Below are 22319 nucleotides of genomic sequence, written 5' to 3' on the forward strand. Positions count from 1 at the left end.
AACGTGACTTGCTCTGCAAGTTCTGTGGCTGAGCTACATGCCGCCCCTCATACATAGCTTCTATGACAATGAGATCATTTCTCTCTATTCTTTTGTTTGTTCCGTTTGTTTGGGGGCCACACCTGGTAGTGTCCAGGGCTTATTTCTGGCTCTGTGCTCAGGGATCACTCCTAGCCATGAATGCTCAGGATACCATATGGGATGCTGGGGATCGAACCCGAGCTTGGTTGACCTGGTACAGGGTGAGCACTCTACTTGCTGTAGTCCTATTCTTAGGGAGTAGGAAGGGGTAGAATAGACTACTCTACTCCTGTAGTCTATTCTTAGCTGATTCAAAGTGGTTTTTCTTTTTGTGTGTGAGAGGGTGTTAATTTTTATAAATGCTGTTTCTGTATTTAGATGACCATATTATATTTTAACTTTATTTCCTTAATAGTCTCACACATTAACTAATTTTTTCTATGTCAAACCATCCTTCCATGCCGGAGATAAATCCCATGTGTACATGGTATATAATGGTCTTTTTTTTTTTTTTGGTTTTTTTTTTTTTTGGGGGGGGTCACACCTGGCGATGCACAGGGGTTACTCCTGGCTCTGAACTCAGGAGTTACCCCTGGCGGTGCTCAGGGGACCATATGGGATGCTGGGATCAGAACCCGGGTCGGCCGCGTGCAAGGCAAAAGCCCCACCCGCTGTGTTATCGCTCCAGCCCCTAATGGTCATTTTTTAAAAAAGAGAATTCTAAATATTTTTTACATGATAGTTTGCTACTTGCTGGACTTAAAAAGGATCTCCTCATATATGGAATAAACAGCCAAAGTCACCGAAACTGGATATTTTCCCCCACAGAACTGAGCTTATATGGGAGGGGTGTTGCTGGGAGGGGCCCTTCAGACATTGGTGGAGGGAGGTGGCTCTGGGGGGATGGGTGTGGTGTTGCAATGATGGATGCAGAAAAGCATAATTACCGGTATAGTAAATCCTGGTATCTCAATAAAATTGGTTTAAAAAATTAAAAACAAATATTTATATCGACAAATACATGTGACCGGTAATTTGAAAGAAGTCATCCTAAAAATTAGAATTTTTTTAAATGGAATCATTGTGAGATACACACTTGCAAGGCTGTTCATGATCAGGTTTCAGTTATACAATGTTTCAACACCCATCCCTCCACCAGTTACATTTCTCACCAACAGTGTCCCCAGTTTCCCTCCTGCCACCTCCCCCTCCCCTCCCCGGCTCAGCCTGTCTCTATGGCAGGCCCTTTCTTTCTGTTTCTGTCTCTGTCTCTCTGTCTCTGTCTCTGTTTCTCTGTCTGTCTTTGCCTCTGTCTCTGTCTCTCTCTCTCTCTCCCTCTCTTGCCCCCTTCCTCCTCCCTTTTGGGCATTATGGTTTGCAAGACAGATACTGAGAGATTATCTTATTTGTTCCTTTACCTACTTTCAGTCCTCAGTTCTTATCCAGATTGGTCATTTCCAACTATCTTTGTCATAGTGGTCCCTTCTCTATCCCAACTGCCTTGTCTCCCAGAACTTGAGACAAGCTTCAACTGTGGACTCCTCCTGGCCCTTGTTTCTACTATCCTTGGATATTAGCCTCAGCCTCATGTTATATATATGTTTTATATCCCACAAATGAGTGCAATAATTCTATGTCTGTTCTGTTCCTGTCCTTCTGACTCATTTCACTCAGCATGATACTCCCCATGTATATCATTTATAAACAAATTTCATGCTGATAAAGAAAACATTTTTACTGCTCACTTTAGCCATATCCTTAAAATTCCAGACTATGTATTGCGTGTTGTAAATAAACTATATAATTTTCATTTGAATATAGGTTAATATTACATATTTAAGATAGAAAGAACTAAAATACTTAACTCTGATATACCTTTTTGTTTGTTTTGTATTTTGTGTTTAAATCTGAAGGAACATCTCACTTTCTGCAGCATTGTTGAAGGAAGAAGAAAAAATGTCAGTGCTATTTCCTGAATTAAAATATGAGACTTCTAACGTCTCCAGAAATGCCCTTGAGAGTTGTTTTATTTTTGAGAGCAATTGGAGAAAAACAGTTTTTGAGACACAAAAACTTAAAAAAGGTAACTTCATTTCACATGTCACTTATAAAAGGAAAATATAGACACAATGCCTTGAATGTGTCTGTATTTTATAAATTTTGTTTAACATATTTTTTGGTGTTGGGGCCACATCTGGCGGTGCTCAGGGCCTACTCCTGGCTCTGTGCTCAAGGCTCAGTCCTAGAGGTGCTTGGTAGACCATAGGGGATGCCAAGGATTGATTTTTTTTTTTTTGCTTTTTGGGTCACACCCAGTGATGCTCAGGGGTTACTCCTGGCTTTGCACTCAGGAATTACTCCTGGCAGTGCTTGGGGGACCATATGGGATGCCGGGGATTAAACCCGGGTCGGCCGCGTGCAAGGCAAACGCCCTACCCGTTGTGCTATCGCTCCGGCCCCGGGGATGCCAAGGATTGAACCCGTGTCAGCCACATACAAAGCAAATGCCCTACTTTCTAAATCTCTCTCCAGCCCCAGAATTTAAAAATTTTGAAACCAGGATGCATGAAAAGGAGTTATCTTGCGCCACCCAGCCCTGGACAGGAGACTGTACTCCCAGTCTTTTTTTTTTTTTTTTTTTTTTTGCTTTTTGGGTCACACCTGGCAATGCACAGGGGTTACTCCTGGCTTTGCACTCAGGAATTACTCCTGGTGGTGCTCAGGGGACCATATGCGATGCTGGGAATTGAACCCAGGTCGGCCGCGTGCAAGGCAAATGCCCTACCCACTGTACTATCACTCCAGCCCCAGATACTCCCAGTCTTAACACCAAATCAAAGCTCTAACTTAAGACTGACCTAGTCCAAAGCCGAAGGCTAGAACCTTACCTTAGGACATGCATGGTTCAGCAGGAAGAAAGGCCCAAATATGACTCTGGATGCAGAAAATCTCTGAACTCCAAAGTCTTGGACAAAGGACTTATCTGCACAGACCACTAGGCTAAAGTGGCCCAGAAAAGACGTATATTCATTTTTTCTAAAGAGCTCAGCGCAGTCCATGCTGGAGCCACCTGCATCTCAGCTCAGTGCTTGGAAGCTGCCCTTGGCATGCTCAGGGGTGCCAGGATTGAACCCAGGGCCTCCTGCCTGCAAGTCCTGCATGCCGCCTCTCCCACTGCCTCCCTGGTCCCATAGCTTCTCTCCTTTCAGGGGCACTCTACTCTGGAGGCTCCCACATCCCAACTGGGTGCACAATCTCTCCTTCACAGCACGATTGCTTCAAATGCGGGTTAACAGCCCATATAGGGTTGTGTAATCATGTTGGGATTGTGAAAAAAAAAATAGGTGACAGTCTATGGCTTCTGAATGCACAGCAGCCACAAATTAATTCTACATCAAGCACTTAACCGAGTCCAAGCTGATTCTGGCTGTCACTGCAGTTCAAGAACGGCTGGAGAGTGGGAGGAGTGCAGAAAACCCAGCTCTGCAGTGCTCCACCCCGGAGTTACCATGTCCTTGCTTAGTGCATGAATTTCCTTCCTCTCTCCCCACTCCCCAGTGAACCCCACATTCATCTGAGAATTGATATTCTCCCTCAGCAAAATGATTTTACTTCACTCTCTGCCTTGTCCTGAAATTCTTCTTTGCAGCAAAGGACAAATCGCCTAAATCCTGGTAGAGACTGAGCCTGACTTTATTTTTTCTATAAAAATAATTTCACTTTACCCCCGCCTGCAGGCACAGTTCCCGGAAAGTTCAGCTTTAGGGACCAGTTCTCATGCAGGGCAGATCAAAAGGGCCTCCGGTGCATCCTGATAAGACCTGATCTCCACAGCACCCACCTTACTCACAGCGAGCTGAAAGGCATTTTAGTGGGAAGTGTTAGTTCAGTAAGAGTCACTTCATTTTCTTGACTATATGACTGACTGTCTATTGTGCTGTGTCTTTTAATCAAAAGAGGCAAAAGAAATTATACTCACATAATCAAGAAGAAATGTATGTATATTCTTGGGTCCAGAGCAGTAGTACAGTGGGTAGGACATTTTCCTTGCACACAGCCAACCAGGGTTCGGTCCCTGGCAAATCAAGGACCTGGGTTTGGACCCATATGGTTCCTTGAGCACCACCAGGATTCATTTCTGAGTGCAAAGTCAAGAGTTACCCCTGAGCATTGCTGGTGTGACCTAAAAGCAAACAAAATAAAGTAATGTAGAGTCTTATGATGTTTTTAAATAGACTGCACCGCAGCATTTGGTATAGGAGAGTTAAAAGAATCCATCAACATGCCATATTTACCGGAATTTCAATTTTGTTCGAGAAGTTCAGCTCCACTACAGGTTCCAGAAAGGCAACAGCACTTCCACCCGGAGATGCTTTCTGTCAGGTAGATCATTTTTCTTCAATTCTCTTTATTTGTTGTTGTTATTGCTGTTGCTTTGGATCCTACCCGGCCATACTCAGGGTCTCCTCCAGCTCAGTGCTCAGAAGTCGCTCCTGGCAGTGCTGGGGACTGTGCAGGGCCAGGGAAGGAATCAGGCCTCGTGCATGCTCTAGCCTGTTAAGCTGTCTCTCCAGCCCCTGCTGAGTTTTGTAACAATACTGCCGAGTGCTAGAGCTTTTTTGATAAGGGAGTCTAATTCATTCTCTTTTTTTTCCCCATAAAGAACTTATTCATTTTCAAATATGTGATTTTATAGAGTTAAATAAGTGGGTACTTTTCTATTTTTGAATGACACCATCAGAATTTAAAGAGTTCCCTTAAAAAGGTGATTTATTGGGGCCAGAGTGATAGTACAGTGGTTAGATCTCTGGCCTTGTGCATGGCTGACCCAAAAACAACAAACAAAATAATTTATTTCCATAATGTAAGTAGCCCCTGAGAGTATTGGATTTTTTTAGTAGGACAAGTAAATGAACTCTCTGCAATTCTAGCAGGTTTCTGTACCCTGAATATACTATCCTGGGTTTCAATTCTACTTTATATTAGTGTGAAGGGAGATTCTTATGTCAGCCTACCGAAGATTCTGCACTGTCTTCAGAAATAAGGTTGTCAGCCAGAAGAGTCCCACTGACTTTGAACACAGGTGTTTAAAACATTATTATAAATAACCTTTCCTTGGGGCCAGGGAAGTAGATTTGTGGTGGAATATTGGCCTTAAAACATAAGGCCCTGGACTGACTTCCTGGCACCATGACAAATTAAAAACCAAATAAACATCTTTTCTACTCTATATCAGACTGACTTACCATTCATTAGAAAAATAGATAAGGCTCTTGCCTTGCACACCACCAACCTGAGTTCAATCCCCAGCACCCATAGTGTTCCCTGAACACCCCAGGAATGGTCCTCGAGAATGAAGATAAGAATAAGTCCTGAGCACTGCTCTCTGTGGTCCAAAACAGACAGAAAAGAAACTTATTTCCCCAAAAAGATCATAGATTAGTAAAATATTTCACATTCTCTTTGGATTCATATTCTATTCTGCTTTGTCGTATATTCATTGATTATTTATAGTGTTGGATGTTTGCTATTTGTCTACTCTGTCAATTAAAACAAACATTTATAATAATTTGAAGTGCAACTTCTTTTTTTTCAGGATTTTTTTTATAGTTTTCATATTATTCCCGACCATGATGAGGCTTGAAATCATCCATTTATAACATAGCACATTTGTAATTTAAGAATTTATTTCTTGAGGTTTCTGTTTCCACTCTTGTTCTTGTTTATTACACTTGAAGTAAATTCTAATAATAGAATACACTGGAAATGAGAAGTTGTTTATTAATTTTACCCAAAGAATAAAAAGAAATAACTTTTTTATATAAAATGGGGGGAAAAGTACTTGATAATTTACCATCCTAAAATATCAATTTTTATTTGGGAACATTCTCTTACTTTCGTTTTCATGGTTCTTTATTCATGCTTTAATTTTAATATACTTGCAATTTTATTCTACTTTTTTGGAGAGTACTAGCTGTTTTTTGTACCCTGAATATACCATGCTGGGTTTCAATTCTAGTTTACATTAGTGTGAAGGGAGATTCTTATGTCAGCCTAATGGAAGATTTTGCATTGTCTTCAGAAATGAAGTTGTCAGCCAGAAAAATCCCACTGACTTTGAATTCTGGCAGTTCTTGAACAAAGAGGCTAGCTGGCAGCTCAATATAAGGCCCCCAAAATGCAGTGCTGGGGATACACAGATCATTCTCAAGGTGCTGGGGGCTTGCAGAGCCACACCTTTCAATATTCTACATAAAAAGAAAATCCTTGATATCATATATATGCCTCTCTCATCACTACATTGTCTTCAAACAGTGTTTACTGGCCACATTATATTAATGATTTTGTTGTTTGCTGTTTCTTTCCGTTAATTTTTGTTATGTTTTGGGACCACACCCACCTATGCTCGGGGCTTATTCCTGGCTCTGCTTTCAGGGATCATTCCTGACAAGGAGAGGGGGACCATATGGGATGCCAGGAATCAAACCTGTGTTGACTACATGTAAGGCAAGCACTCTACCTTGTGCCATTGCTATGACCATCTTCATCCTTTGCTAAGGACAGACATATCTGATTAGTGATAGTATACTTGCCTTGTACATGACAGATCTGTGTTATATTCCGGCTCTCTCCTTCTCTCCTCTTTCTTTCTCTCTCTCTTTCTCTCTCTCTCTGTCTCTGTCTCTCTGTCTCTGTCTCTCTCTCTCTCTCTCACACACACACGCGCGCGTGTTTGTGTGCACAAAACTACTCTTTCTGAAGTGAAATATAATGAAATAAGGCATAATCAGAGAGGATGAGAGATTATAAATTGTTAGGAGGGGAAGTGATCACTATCACTATCACCATCATCCCATTGATCATTGATTTTCTGGAGCGGTCTCAGTAACGCCTACATTTATCCTAGCCCTGAGATTTTAGCAGCCTCTCTACTCGTCCTTCCCAATGATGCCACATTAGAGGCTCTTTCAGGGTCAGGAGAATGAGACCCATCATTGTTACTGTATTTGGCATATGAATATGCCATGGGGAGCTTGCCAGGCTCTTCTGTGTGGGCAGGAGAATTCTTGGTAGCTTGCCAGGTTCTCCAAGAGGGAGAACTAGGCTGTAAGATGTGGCTTCCGGGAGCTTGGTTTTATATCTGGATGATGGCCGTTGATGGGATTATATAGCACGGGGCGGGGGGGGGGCGCGGGGGAGAAAATGGGGGATCTGGACAGAAGAGGCCCAGTCCTAATCCAAGCATGCTTGGAGACTTCATCCCCGGGTCCAGCACACCTGGGTTCCTCTGTCGATTCCTTCATGCGTGAGGCTTGTCCGAACGTGTGGAGAGGGGCCTTGAGCATGGCTATGGCTATGATATAGTATATATCTATACTATACAGCAATGATATATTAATGCTAATTAATATATTTACAAATTATGTTAGGCACATTATTTCTATAAATAAAATTTATATGTATGTGTATGTGTATTATAAGTTTTTAAAGCCCAACCAAACTTAATGGTTGTTATATTATCTGTGAACCTGGGATACTTTAACTTTGCATTTTAAGCTTTCTCAATTTTTGTATTTTAAACATGCATTATCTTTAAAATCACTGTATCACCTAATCACTGTCATCCCATTGCTCATTGATTTGCTTGAGCGGGCACCAGTAACGTCTCCATTGTGAGACTTGTTACTGTTTTTGGCATATCAAATACACCACGGGTAGCTTGTGAGGCTCTACTCTGCGGGCGAGATACTCTTGGTAGCTTGCCAGGCTCTCTAAGAGGGACGGAGGAATCGAACCCGGGTCAGCCGCGTGCAAGGCAAATGCCCTACTGCTGTGCTTTTGCTCCAGCCCATCTTTAAAATCAATAAAAATAATTTTAAAAATAGTTAAAAATATTTAATCCTATATTAGTCAAACTAAAATTTGTGAAATACTAAAAAATGTATTGCGTAACAGTAACATTATAAGATAGAGTAATTATAATAGCAAATAATTCCCCTCCAATCATGAAATAATTCAAAAAAGAACCTACACAAATTTGTCCTGTCTATATAGAATGTCCCTTAATTAAACATAAAAAAATGAAGCAGCATTGATTTGTCACTGTGGTTCTAAACTTTTACCTGCTGGACTTTGATCCTTGAAACAACCTGTGTGTTTGGTTCTAACTAAATCTATTCTGGCACCAAAATGAAAAAAATAGCAAAAATGGGAAAGTGTGTCATCTAATTATCTATAAACAAAGATGATAAAATTATAAAACCTTGATAACAAGATTGCCAATCAATGACTGCCAGCATCCTAGAATCACCTGTGTCCCAGATAGAATGTGAGAATAAGTTTATTCATGATTTTATAAAAAGTCACTACTAAGAGAAGAGCATAGAAAAATAAATTATGCTAAATAAAGGCAACCATTAAAATCTTGCTAATGTCAGAAACCAAAATATCCAAGGTCTTTGAAAGGAGACAATTAAATTCAAAAGGCACTTCAGAAGGCCTAAAAGTCAGTTATTCTCTTGTTACCTCTGGAGTTTTTTCTACGTTCCAGTCCTTCTACACCAGTTCTATATCAAACAAGCAACTTTTACACAATTTATATTGACATTATAAAAGAATTCTTCTTAGAAGAGCACATAATGAAAAGTAACTAAATATCCTTAGGGCAAAAACCAAAATCTAAAAGATTGTGCTATATGACTTTTCAGGTCCCTTATTATGAATTACTCCTTATAATAATGCCACATTCTGCCAGTCTAAGAGGGATGTTGCTAAGAAAATAGTAATGGTAAGAAGAGGCAATTGCCTGGGAATATATCCCGGAGAGGCAAAAAAGTATAGTTGAAATGACGCCTGCACTTGTATGTTCATGATAGCAGTTATTTAAAGAAAGGAGGGCAGTAGAGTAGAAAAAGGAGGGACCTTTGGAACCATCCCTGAAGGGCAGTGTGTTTTCATCATTTACTAGACCTGAATTCCTGACACCCAGCTTGCTTGTGTGGTTTTCATTGAAATCACAATGGCCTGTGGTGGTGTGGGATTAGCAGAACTCACTTTTTTTCAGTGCTTATGATCATCTTTTTTTCGTTTTTTTTCTTTGAATCACACCCAGCAATGCTCAAGGGTTGCATGTGATCATCTTAAAGAATCCAGAAGGCTGGGAAAAACCCACCGCATGAACCCACTTATTTTGCTTCCTATTGTTTGACCTGATTTCGATTTCTGTTTCATTATTTACAACAGGACTGTTCGTGAAATGATTTTTCCCCCTCAATATTTTGCATTGACTTGATTGTGAATTTACTTAAGCCTATAGAGGATAATAGGAAAATGTTGTATTTGTGTTGAATGTTCTTCTTGCACAGAGTGCAAGAGTTATGGCTAAGTGCCAGAATGCTTCTAATGAGTACTTTGCAAAGATAAATGAGAGCTTTCCCCATGCCTTTGAAATAAATTTATTTTAGCTATTCCAATGCAGAGTTGCCTGAAATTATTTTATTCTCCTCTGTGGATTGCACCTTTGAAAGAACAGTCTTGGCCAACCAGGGAAGTACTCGCTTTTATTTGTTTGTTTGTTTTGCTTTTTGGGTCACACCCGGTGATGCACAGGGGTTACTTCTGGCTCTGCGTTCAGGAATTACTCCTGGCGGTGCTCAGGGGACCATATGGGATGCTGGGAATTGAACCCAGGTCAGTGGTGTAAGGCAAATGCCCTACCCACTGTGCTATTGCTCCAGCCCTCGTTTTTGAAATAGTGTTTTGTGTACAACATCCTTCCCCTTTATTTTCTCCCCATATGTGAATATTTTATTTTTAAAAACTCTGGTGGAAATTTAACATGTTTTTAAAATTTCTTTAATGACAATAAATATTTTTTAGTGAATTTTAAGGCATTCTTTGATAATGTATCAGGGAATGGTCACTCTTTCACTTAGATGCAAAGAACATTGAAAAAAAATTGGGTTCATGGGTCAGAGAGATGGCTCAACACTTGATTTGCATGATGGAGGCCTGGGTTGTGTCCCTGGCATCCTATAGCCCCCCCAGGGGATCACCAGATATGACCCCCCCAAAATTTTAAAATGTAATTGTAAGAAATTTGCAATTAATTTGGGTTATCTTGATTAGAAGAGATTCAGCGTGACCTATTTCCTCCAATAACTGATCTATTATTTAGACCCAATATATGTTTGTTTTATCTAGGAACCACCAATAATTATGAAAAAAAAGTCAGGTTCATGTGACTAATAGATAATAAGTGTACAAAAGAGTTATAGTTAGATCTGGCATATTCACATATCTGGGTAAATAATCTTGATTCTCTTCCTTTTAGCCTGAATCACAAATAGTGAGAATGAAGAAAACCTAAAAACACATCATGATAAAAAGTGAATGGTTAGTCATAGCATTCATCTACCAATAGATAACATTTTTTAGCAAACAGCAGGATATAAAATATTTTGAACTTATGCTTGTTTGGGCCACAGTTGGTAGCACTCAGGAAATTTGAGGTGCTGGGGATAGAACTCGAGTTTTCTACATGCAAAGCATATGCCATGGCCTTGCTGAGCTGTTGCCCCAACCCAGGAACAAATATATTGAACTTGCTTATATTTATTCTCCTTGGGTTAGTTTTGATGAAAGGACATTCACTTTTCTAATGTTGATTTAAATCCATGTGTTGTTTTATGATAAGTGAGTTTCACTAACAGTATTTTGTAGTTTTAAGACTTCTTGCCTCATTTTGTAGTTTTAAAAAAATTAATGTGCCCTACATGCATATAAAAGTACTTTATGATAATGTGAAATTGTAGGTTAAAGAAGATGAAGCCGGTATACTCATTGATGCCACTTAAGGAGAAATCAAAAGGTAAAGTTGATTCATCCTTTTCTTTTGCCACACTTCTTTGTTAAGAAGTCACGTCTTTTTTTTTTAAATGTTGCTTAAGCTTTATTTATTTAATAAACAAGTAAATATATTTTAACTATATATAAACATATATGTTTATATATGTTTACCAGGATATGTACCCATATATATGAATATACATACATATATGTGTGTATATATATATATATATATCTTTATTATTAGCTCCCTGGGATAGGCTCTCGTCACTTCTCAATAGCTTGAAAACTGGTTTTCTTGTTTGAAAACTCTGACCTTTTAAATTCTTCAGTGCTGTGAGGAAAGCCTAAAACATTGCCTTCTAATTATGCCACTCCCTCCCTTCTTCAAAAACAGCTGGCCCTCATGACCCACAGACTAAAGTGGGAACACAAACTTGATAATGGATTTTACCACCTCCCTCTTTCCATCCCTCTTAGCTTGGTCTTCTACTTAAATTTTCATGAATCTGGTATACCTTTAATGTCCAACCATAGAAGCTTATTCATATGCCCACAGCCCAAGTTCTTCAAAAGCTACTCTTATATTGATTTATTTCAAAGACTTAAGAATGTTTATAGCACACCCTGAATACTTCTAACATATCTGAAGTATGAACTTGTTTTTTTCAAAACTTTATAAATTAGACATTAGTATTTCCATTTATCTGATCAGTTGGATCAGAATTTGAGTTTTCAAAAACAGACATTGAGAAATCTAATGAGTCAGGCCATTATACTTTTTAATGATGTCTGTGAACCTATACAGGATTTCCTAGGAGTTCTGGTATCTATACATTTTTTTCTCTTTTTGGGTCATACCTGGCAATGCACAGGGGTTACTCCTGGCTCATGCACTCAGAAATTACTCCTGGCAGTGCTCAGGGGACCATATGGGATGCTGGGAATCGAACCTGGGCCGGACTCGTGCAAGGCAAATGCCCTACCTGCTGTGCTATCGCACCAGCCCCCTGGTATCTATACTTACTGCTTTGTCTCTCTCTTTTTATTTTGGGTCTGTATTTTTGGGTCACACTCAGCAGTACTCAAAGGCAACTCCAGCTCAGTGCTCAGGGGTCACTCTTGGCAGCACATGAAGTACTAAATATTCAATTCAGGCCTCCCACAATTCAAAACATGCATTCATCTCGTTGAGCTCTCTCTCTCTCTGGGTATCAATTCTTACCTTTATATATTATGGATTCTTGGTAGAATTGTACTAAGGGAACAATACATGAAGTGTGAAATAAAGCATTGTCTTACTTTTAAGTTTTCCAATAAATTTTGAACATTTCCTGAAGTAATTTTTTCTATATTTTAAAAATTATTATTATTTTCTTAAGTTTGAATCACCGTGAGGTATAGTTACATACTTACAAACTTTCGTGTTTGTGTTTCAGTCACACAATGATCAAGTACCCATCCCTCCACCAGTGCCCATTCTCCACAACCAATGATCCCAGTATCCTACCCACCTCTGTGGCACCCACCTCTGTGGCAGGGCATTCCCTTTTGTTCTCTCTCTCCTTTTGAGTGTTGTGGTTTGCAATAGAGGCATTGAATGGCCATTGTGTTCGATCTCTAGTCTACATTTGGGACGCATCAGCCAACCCAAGAGGGTCCTCCATTCCTGAGGTAATTTAATCCAGAATTAGTGATGAAGATTTTTCTTTTTGCCACACCCTGTGGTACTCAGGGATTAATTCTGGCTCTGTACTCAGAGATCACTCCTCGTGGGCTTGAAACCATGTGGGGTACTGAGAATTGAAGCCAGGTTGGTCACAGGCAAAGCAAATGCCCTACCCATTGTACTATCTCTTTGGTCCCAAGAATTAGTGATAAAGATTTTTAAGTTATACACTTTTTTTTTGCTTTTGCTTTTTAGGTCACACCCAGCAATGCACAGGGGTCACTCCTGGCTCTGCACTCAGGAATTAGCCCTGGCAGTGCTCAGGGGACCATATGAGATGCTGGGAATTGAACCCGGGTTGACCTCGTGCAAGGCAAACGCCCTACCTGTTGTGCTATCACTCCAGCTCCAAGTTATACACTTTTTAACTACATTCCTTTTTTCTCAATTTTACTTTCATATAGTTTGCTGATTACTGTTAAAATTTTTCAAGAGTTTTTTACCATCGTGTTTAAATCTTTTTGTCGGAGTTCTTTCCTGTGCATTGGAGAATGGCCAACAGCATCTGTGGCCTTTATTCACAAGATGCCAACAACCCTCTTCAGATTATGACAATCAAAAACATTTCCAGACAGTTGCTCAATGTCCTTAGTGTAACAAAAGTTGCCCTAGTTGAAAACCACTGGTATAACCATCACGTCATTAACATAGGTTATTTGTGCTTGTCATCCAGATTATTAAAAAAATTTTTGTTAATGTATAAAATAATTTTGTAAATTATTTAAGATTTTCTTTTTTTTCCTTTGGTTTGGGGGCCACACACACCAGAGCACAGGAATCTAGGTGGTGCTGGGAATTAAACAAAGACCTCCTATATGCAAAGCATGCATATTAATTCCACACATATTACACATGTATGAAGGGCCTAGCTTTGTCTCTATCACTGCAAAAAAAATTTTAAACCTAATTGTGGGCCAGAGAAATAGTACAGTGAATAGGACACTCCATAGGATTACTCCAAGCTCTTCCAGGAGTAATCCTTAAGCACAGAGCCAACTGGTGTGGCCCCAAAACAAACAAAAGAACTTTTTTGTTTTTACTGTAATCATAATTGTTTTCTTCTGCATTGATCACTTCTATGGTTTTGCACTTATGGAATAATGGAGTGAACAGAACATCTCCAAACAAAGAACACAATCTGAAACAACTAAGTTAAAACTTTGTTGGTATTTCCAGTAACAGTCAATACTTGAATTATTAGTCACTTTGCAAGTTTCAATCTATGGAACTTCATAGAGCCAAATGTTCATGAGCTTTTCTTATGAATATCTTTTCTCTGAATTTCCGTATACTATAAACTAGTTCTCTAAGCAACAGGCAGCATGACATAAAAATACAAATGTTAATTAGAACAAGAGACAATTGCTTTCCATCTTGATCCAAATAAATATTTGCTTACTTCTTTTCCAGTAGATCAGCTTTATGATTCTTTTGTACTGGGTACCATTATTTTATTCATCTCTGAATCCTTGCAGGGCTTACACTGGTTTCTGTAACAGTAGATGCGTGTTGATTTCCCTTCAGAGTCAGACAGAAGGCAGTCCATTCATTCATATACAAATCGAGTGTTTACTCTGTGCCAGTCATTGTACTAGGTGCTGGAGCTTATGGTACATACCTCAGCAAAACAAAATGACCTACCTTCCGGAGCTTCTGTCCAACCCGAGTCTACTAGGTTCAAGGCAAGCACCTTCTCCCCTGCACCATCAAGGCAAGCACCTTATCCCCTGCACTATCAAGGCAAGCATCTTATCACCTGTACTATCAAGGAAAGCACCTTATCCCCTGTACTATCTCTTTGTAGTTTAAATTTTATTTATTTATTTATTTGCTTTTTGGGTCACACCTGGCGATGCACAGGGGTTACTCCTGGCTCATGCACTCAGGAATTATTTCTGGTGGTGCTCAGGGGACCATATGGGATGCTGGGATTCGAACCCGGGTCGGCTGCGTGCAAGGCAAACCCCAACCCGCTGTGCTATCGCTCCAACCCCTAGATTTTTTTTTTTTAACAAAACTAATCTCAGCCTTTCTTTTCCTTTGTAAATTAAAAAAAGCTTAATTGTAGTTAAGTAACTTAGTTTCAATAGTGTTAATTCTGTCTGGTTTCAATGTACCAAGTTACTGCACTTTTACTAGCAAAAGGGTTTGCTTACCGTTTTTTATATTTCGGGGGGTGGCTCAGGGATCATTCATGGTGCTGGTTAGCAGGCATTATATGGTACTGGTGACGAAACCTTCACAGGGCGGTTTGCCTTGCATGTGGCTGACCCTGGTTCAATCCCTGGCATCCTGTACGGTCCCCTGAACATCTCCAGGAGGGATCCCTGATCAGAGAGCCAGGAATAAGCCATGAGCACTGCAAAGTATGGTCCCCTAAAAATGAAAATAAAAATGCAATGATCTCTCCCTTGAAAATCTGATAAAATTATTTTGGGAAAACATTGGAATCACTTGTTTTCTTCGGGAAACTGCTTTAATATTGGTTCAATTATTCTAATTTTAGAATTTTTTTTTTTTGGATTCCATATTTATCTGAATCTTTTTCTTTTCTTTTTTTTTTTTTAAAGAAATATTTTATTGAACCACCGTGAAAACAAGAAAAAAATACAAAGCTTTCAGGTTTAAGTCACAGTCAAATACTGATTAAACCACCATCCCTTCACCAGTGCACCCGTTCCACCACCAAGAACCCCAATACACCCCCCTCCCACCCCACCCCCCATCTAAGTAGCTAATGATATTCCCATTATTCTCTATATATATTGAGTACATTTCATATTTCCATACAGAACTCACTATTATTGATTGGAAATTTTCCCCAACAATCAGGCCTGCCGAATAGGCATCATGTAATAATTTCTCTTCATTGGTAAGAGTGAAGACTTTGAGTCCGCGCGGCCGCAATAGCGGTTTTGGGTTTCTAATATTTTAGCTCAGTTCACAGTCAAAATGGATGGCTGCAAGAGTCCGCTCTGGTGTCAAAATGGGTTAGGAGACCTCAGGATCACAGTCAATAGGCGCGGAGGCTCTGCTTCTCGTGCCGCGGCTCTCGGTTCATCTCTGGGCGGCTAATTTTAGAATTCTTAAGGCAATCAAATTCTTCAATTTTAGTAAGACTTTTTCCCCTAGATTTTTAAGTTTTATGTTTTAAAATGCATTGGCATAAAATGTAGTATTTTCTTTATTTCTCTTTTTCTAATATTTATTTAGAAAATCTTCTATCTTTGTGGGCAGGGGGCCATGGTTTGGTCATAGCCTGCGATGCTCAGGGCTTACTTCCAACTCTGTGCTCAGGGATCACGGCTGCTGATTCTGAGGAACTATATGCAGTGCCAGAAATCAAACCCAGGTCTGCCATGTGCATGGCAATTGCCCAACCGGAGGTAATATCTCTCTGGCCCCTATATTTGTTTATTTGTTTACCTATTTATTTATTTTTGGTTTGGAGATCACATCGGTAATGTTTTGGGGTTACTCCTTCTCTGAGCTCAGGGATTACTCCTGGTGGACTCGGGACCATTTGTGATGCTAGGGATCAAACCAGGCAACCACGTACAAAGCAAACACCCTACCCCGGTACACTACCTGTCTGGTACCTATTTTTATTTTTTTTTAACTTAATTTTCTTTTGTGGTGCCAGGGATTGAACTCAAGCATGTCACAAAAGGAAGGCGAGTATTCTACCACTGAATTATATCCCCAGCCTCTCATTTCTTATTTTATTAGTTCTCTCTCTCTCTCTCTCTCTCTCTCTCTTTCTCTCTCTTTCTCTTTCTTTCTCTCTCTCTTTTCTTAGTGGTACTAGCTTGCTAATCTTAACTTTTAAAAAAAGCATCTCTCTGTTTCCTTGTCTTTCTTTTTGAGTCCTAGTTCAGTATATCTTAAAAATGTATTGTTTCCTTTTTTGAAATCTTCACATTTTACTTAGTTAAATTGTAGCCATGACAAGGAAAGCCTCTTCAACAAGTAGTGCTGGGAAAACTGGATAGCTGTCTGCAAAAAAAAAAGAACTCTGACCTCTGTCTAACACCAGGCACAAAAGTCAGATCAAAGTGGATCCATATCAGACATGAATCCATAAGGTACATGAAGGAAAATGTAGGCAGAACCCTCCATGACATTGAAGCTAAAAGCATCCTTAAGGATGAAATAGCACTGACCAAGCAAGTGGAAGCAAACATAAATAAATGGGACTACATTAAACTAAGAAGCTTCTGCACCTCAAAAGACACAGTGACCAAAATATAGAGAGAGCCCACAGAATGGGAAAGAATATTTACCCAATACCCATCTGATAAGGGATTAATATCCAGGATATAAAAGACACTCGTAGAATTGTACAAGAAAAAAAACCTCCAACCCCATCAAAAAATGGGGAGAAGAAATGAACAGAAGCTTCCTCAAAAAAGAAATACAAATGGCCAAAAGACACATGAGTAAATGCTCCACGTCGCTAATCATCAGGGAGATAAAGTGAAACAACAATGAGATATCATCTCACACCACAGAGACTGGCACACATTCAAAAGAACAAAAGCAACCAGTACTGGCATGGAAGTGGGGAAAAGGGGACACTCTTTCACTGTTGGTGGGAATGCCTTTCTGGAAAACAGTATGGATATTCCTTAAAAAACTAGAAATTGAACTTCCATATTACCCCACAATACCACTTCTGGGAATATATCTTGAGGATGAAAAAAAGCACAGTAGAAATGACATCACTGTGACTGTCACTGTCATCCCATTGTTCAGTGATCTGCTCGAGCGGGCACCAGTAACATCTCCATTGTGAGACTTGTTGTTACTGTTTTTGGCATATTGAATATGGCCCGGGTAGCTTGCCAGGCTCTGCCGTACGGGTGAGATACTCTCGATAGCTTGCTGGGCTCTCCGAGACGGAGGGAGGAATCGAACCTGGGTCGGCCGTGTGCAAGGCAAATGCCCTACCCATTGTTCTATCGCTCCATCCAGAAATGCCATCTGCACCTATATTTTCATTGCACCTATATTTTCATGGCAGCACTGTTCACAATAGCCAGAATCTAGAAACAACCTGAGTGCCCGAGAACAGGCAGCTGGTTAAAGAAACTTTGGTACATCTACACAATGGAATACTATGCAGCTGTTAGGAGAGATGAAGTCATGAAATTTGCTTATAAGTGGATGGACATGGAGAGTATCATGCTAAGTGAAATGAGTCAGAAAGAGAAGGACAGACATAAAATGACTGCACTCATTTGTGGAATATAAAATAACATAATATGAGACTGACATCCAAGGACAGTAGACACAAGGGCCAGGAATATTGCCTCATAGATGGAAGCCTGTCTCATGAGCTGGGGGAGAAGGCAGCTGGAATAGAGAAGGGATCACTAAGACAATGATGGTTGGAGGAATTGTTCGGGATGGGAGATGTGTGCTGAAAGTAGATAAATGATAACCACTCAGTATCTGTATTGCAAACCATAATGCCCCAAAGTAGAGAGTATGGGGGAAATGACCTGCCATGGAGGAGGGGGGAGGGTTAGAAAGAGGGGGGGGCATACTGGGGACATTGGTGATGGAGAACATGCACTGGTGGAAGGATGGGTGTTTGATCATTGTTTGATTGAAACTCAAACATGAAAGCTTATAACTGTGACTCAACCATGATTCAATAAAAGAAAAAAAAATTGTATCCATGGTGTCTCCTAGCACAGATTCTCTGCACAGCCCAGAACAGGAAATCCGCTCACAGCCTTCCCTCTTATGCTCCCTGAAATTTCCACTCACGTTACACATTCACAGGAAGCAAAGCAAGCAAAAAACAACCTGGTTGGATAATTGAATACAGATTTTTTTTGTTTTTTGACGCTTGAAACTGCGCATTAAAATAATATTTTAAAGTTATATGGTTTCACATTATTTTCAAAATGTTATACTTAGGACCTATTTAGGTCAATATGGTGAAAATTTACTCATGACATGACAACTTTGGATTTGATCTTTCTAGGTTTAAACTCTGTTTCTGACAGTTACTAAGTATCTCCCCAGAGATAAGATTTTGGTCTCGCTAAATCTGATTTTTTGTTTTTTAATTGTTTGTTTTGGTTTGTTTTATTGCTGCTATTTCCAACATAGCACCTCATGCAGGGAAGCCTGGTGCATGGAATTCCTAAACAGCTGAGCCACATTCTGGGCCTCCACTTTTTTGATGTGTCTGTTTTGTTTTGGGGCCACACCCAGTGGTGCTCAGGGCGTGCCCCTGACTCTATTCTCAGAAAGCACTCCTGGTGGTGCTCTGGGGATCATATGTGAAGCTGGGAATAGAACCTGGGTTGGCCATGTGCAAGGCAAGCCCCTACCTGCTGTCTTATCCCTCCAGCCCCCACTGGACCTGACCATTTCTTAACATCTGTCATCCAGATCGTCACTCCAGGTTAACTTTACGATCCCTGGCTGGGAACCTGCCTTAGAGACTGTGGTTCAGGTTTGCATTATTTAGTTGTAACAACTGAACTTTTCTCCTTCTTAGGTTCTGGCTTTCGGGATCCTCTCCCTGGAGCATCACCTCAGTTCTTACAGAGACTCTCGAAAATAGCCCTATTGGAGAGTAACACCATTCATCAAGAGATAATTAAAAAATCAAAAAAGGGCAAAAAACGAGACCTAAGAGACTGCTGAGATATACAGTATATTGCTTTCATTATTGATTTTTAAGGTTTACATTGTAAAGATATACAGTGTCTTGATTTCTTTATTGATTTTTAAGGTTTATATATTTCCATTTTTATATGACAGAATGCACAATGATTTACATAAAAGTAGAAATGTATGTATAATAAGCAAATAAATGTATAATGCTATATATGGAATAATTTGTATTTTGTTGGTATCTCCAAAAGTGACATTTAAAATTATGGTTTATGGAGACAATAGCATAAGAAAAATGATATCACATCAGCTTTATGCACATGGATTATGGTGTTTGATTCAGATTAATAAATGACTTTTTCTTTCCTGTTTTCTTTGTACTTCATCATCATCATCATCATCATATCATCATCCTGTTGATCGTCAAATTTCTCGAGCGGTCTCAGTAACCATTCATCCTAGCCCTGAGATTTTAGAAGTCTCTCTTTACTCATCCTTCCCAACGATGCCGCATTGGAGGCTCTTTCAGGATCAGGGGAATGAGACCCAGCATTGTTACTGGTTTTGGCATATGAATATGTCATGGGGAGTTTGTGAGGCTCTCCCATGTGGGCAGGAAACTCTCAGTAGCCTGCTGGTTTTTCCAGAAGGAGAAGTAGGCTATAAGATGTCTTTGTACTTATTCATTTAATTTTGGGATTTTGAGGACATCGCTGGTTGTGCTTTCGGCTATTCCCAGCTCTGAGTTTGGGAGTTGCTCTGGGTGGTGCTCAAAGGCCCCTGTGGTGCTGGGGATGGAGCCCCCGCCTCCAGCATACAGAGCTCGGCCCACTAAGCCTTCTCCCTGGGCCTCTCTACCTTTCAATTGAGGAAACATTGGTTTATATCTCCAACCATGTCTTAGGAGTACAGGTTCTCTTCAAGTGCTCGTTATCACACCACACCTACCACAAAAGTGCCAATAACACCTGAAAAATGGTCCTTTGAGTACTCTCTGAATAATGAATGGACTTCAGGAGAAGCTGCAAGTGCTTCAATTATTGGGACTGGAAATGACCCAATAACAACCAATAACCTTTTCTCAACTTGAGTATGAAGAGAGTAGTGAGGTAAGTATGCAAGCAGATGTTGGCTCAAGCAATATTCAAACGAAATATAAGCTGTTTGTGGATTAAAACCAAGTCACGGAAGTCCTGACTCAGATGTGTGGTAGTGGTAGGTGTCTCATTCCTGAACGTCAGAACCAGGTGAATGTCCACACTAGATTGTGTTGAGTCTCTCAGGTACTTTTGCCACATCTGGCCCTTTACTGCCAAGTGGGACAGGGAGTCTCGACTGTGGAGACAGATCTTTGAGGGGGAATATCTGAGATGCTGTGAAGTAAACACTTGCCTCAAATCTAAGGGGAGTGGGGAAAATTGTTTGTAAGTCAATATACCTTCTGAGAAACAAGAAGCCCAGAATTCCACTGACTGTAACCCAGTAGAGAGTGGGGTCCCAAACATTAGGCAAGTCACAAGTGTTGTCAGACCATTAAGAGATTGAAAAATGGGGCAATAACATCTGGCAGGGAGGTCAGAGAAAACCTTATGGACCTTTGCAACGTGTCTTAAATATAGGCAAAGTGGGGTGGGGGCATTTTTAGAAAGCTGAACTAGCAAAAGGAAAGATACCACATACATTTGAAGACGATGAACTTGGCTCTAGCGCTAGCTAACATGGGCAAGCATCATAAATTAATTTGCCTACAGGAATTTGCTAAATTTAATGACTCCGATTAGATGAAGGGTTTGGTGATATGTTTATTTTTACAGAACTTTGATTGAGAATTATTTAGATACTACCTTTACCTTTCTTTGTGGGGAGAGGGCTTGGGACATAGCCTTTGGTGCTCAGGGCTATTTCCGGCTGTATGCTCTGGGTAACTCCTGGCAGTGCTTAGAGGGTCATATGTTAGGCCAGGGATTGAACCAGGGGAATCGTGTGCAAGGCGAGACCTTAACCTTTATCCTTGCACTATCTCGCTAGCCCACCTGCACCTTTCTATCTTCTGATTGCTTCCAAATGTGGTCAATGATTTAAGAAATGGGAGACAGTAGAAAAGTTTCTCTCAAATAAAAAAATTATGGCTTTTAAAAAAAAGTATAATTAGGAGCTGCAAACCAATTTTTTTTTCTTTTTGGGTCACACCTGGCAATGCACAGGGGTTGCTCCTGGCTCTGCACTCGGGAATCACCCCTGGCAGTGCTCAGAGGACCATATGGGATCCTGGAAATCGAACCCAGGTTGGCCACATACAAGGCAAACACCCTACCCGCTGTGCGATTGCTTCAGCCCCAAACCAATTTTTAAAATGTTATATTTTTAGATTTTCAAACCAATTCTAAAAATCAGCTAACATAGAGCATTCAAATACTAAATGAACTATATTCTAACCTAACCGATTAATTCCATAGTCAGATGTCAGTGACTTTGAGCATTTCTAGATGCCTTTGATTGTCAAGTGGATTCCATTTATAGAGCTCCTGCAATTGTAGAAAAGGCCACAGGAAAAACTGTATACAAAACAAATAGGACTGGGGCTGGAGCAATAGCACAGTAGGTAGGGCATTTGCCTTGCATGCGGCTGACCCGGGTTCGATTCCCAGCATCCCATATGGTCCCCTGAGCACCGCCAGGAGTAATTCCTGAGTGCATGAGCCAGGAGTAACCCCTGTGCATCGCCGGGTGTGACCCAAAAAGCAAAAAAAAAAAAAAGGAAAACAAATAGGACCATCTCTGTTTCTAAAGAAAAACAGAGAGGTCTCGAGACGCCAACCTTTGTTACCAACTTCTTGATAAAGAGGGGTCTTTGGAAAAGAGCTCTAGCTACCTACGGAGTATGCCCAGTGACTAGAATATGACTCTCCGTTCTTCTCATTAAGCCCCCAATACTTATCTACATGCCCCCAGCTGCATATTAGGTGCTAATGATAGCTGTGATGTGTGAGCAAGCATGTAGTCCATATATACATGTGCAAATTTAGCAACACCCCAACCATGCCCTCATGCCCAACCCCTACGCATCTTCTTAGAAGGCTCACTC

At 40.3% G+C, this 22319-nt stretch overlaps 1 protein-coding gene across 1 annotated transcript; it reads left to right on the forward strand.

Moving 5' to 3' along the window:
* The first annotated feature begins 1965 nt into the window (after positions 1 to 1965).
* C2H8orf89 (chromosome 2 C8orf89 homolog) lies at positions 1966 to 19264 on the forward strand. The gene is made up of 6 exons (XM_055124434.1): positions 1966 to 2104; positions 4257 to 4404; positions 6104 to 6233; positions 9500 to 9563; positions 10832 to 10891; positions 19116 to 19264. Exons 1-6 carry the CDS (start codon positions 1978 to 1980, stop codon positions 19262 to 19264), a joined length of 678 nt encoding a protein of 225 aa, XP_054980409.1. The 5' UTR covers positions 1966 to 1977.
* Positions 19265 to 22319: the final 3055 nt, after the last annotated feature.

Source organism: Sorex araneus, chromosome 2, assembly GCF_027595985.1.
Source record: "Sorex araneus isolate mSorAra2 chromosome 2, mSorAra2.pri, whole genome shotgun sequence".
NCBI classification, from domain to species: domain Eukaryota; kingdom Metazoa; phylum Chordata; class Mammalia; order Eulipotyphla; family Soricidae; genus Sorex; species Sorex araneus.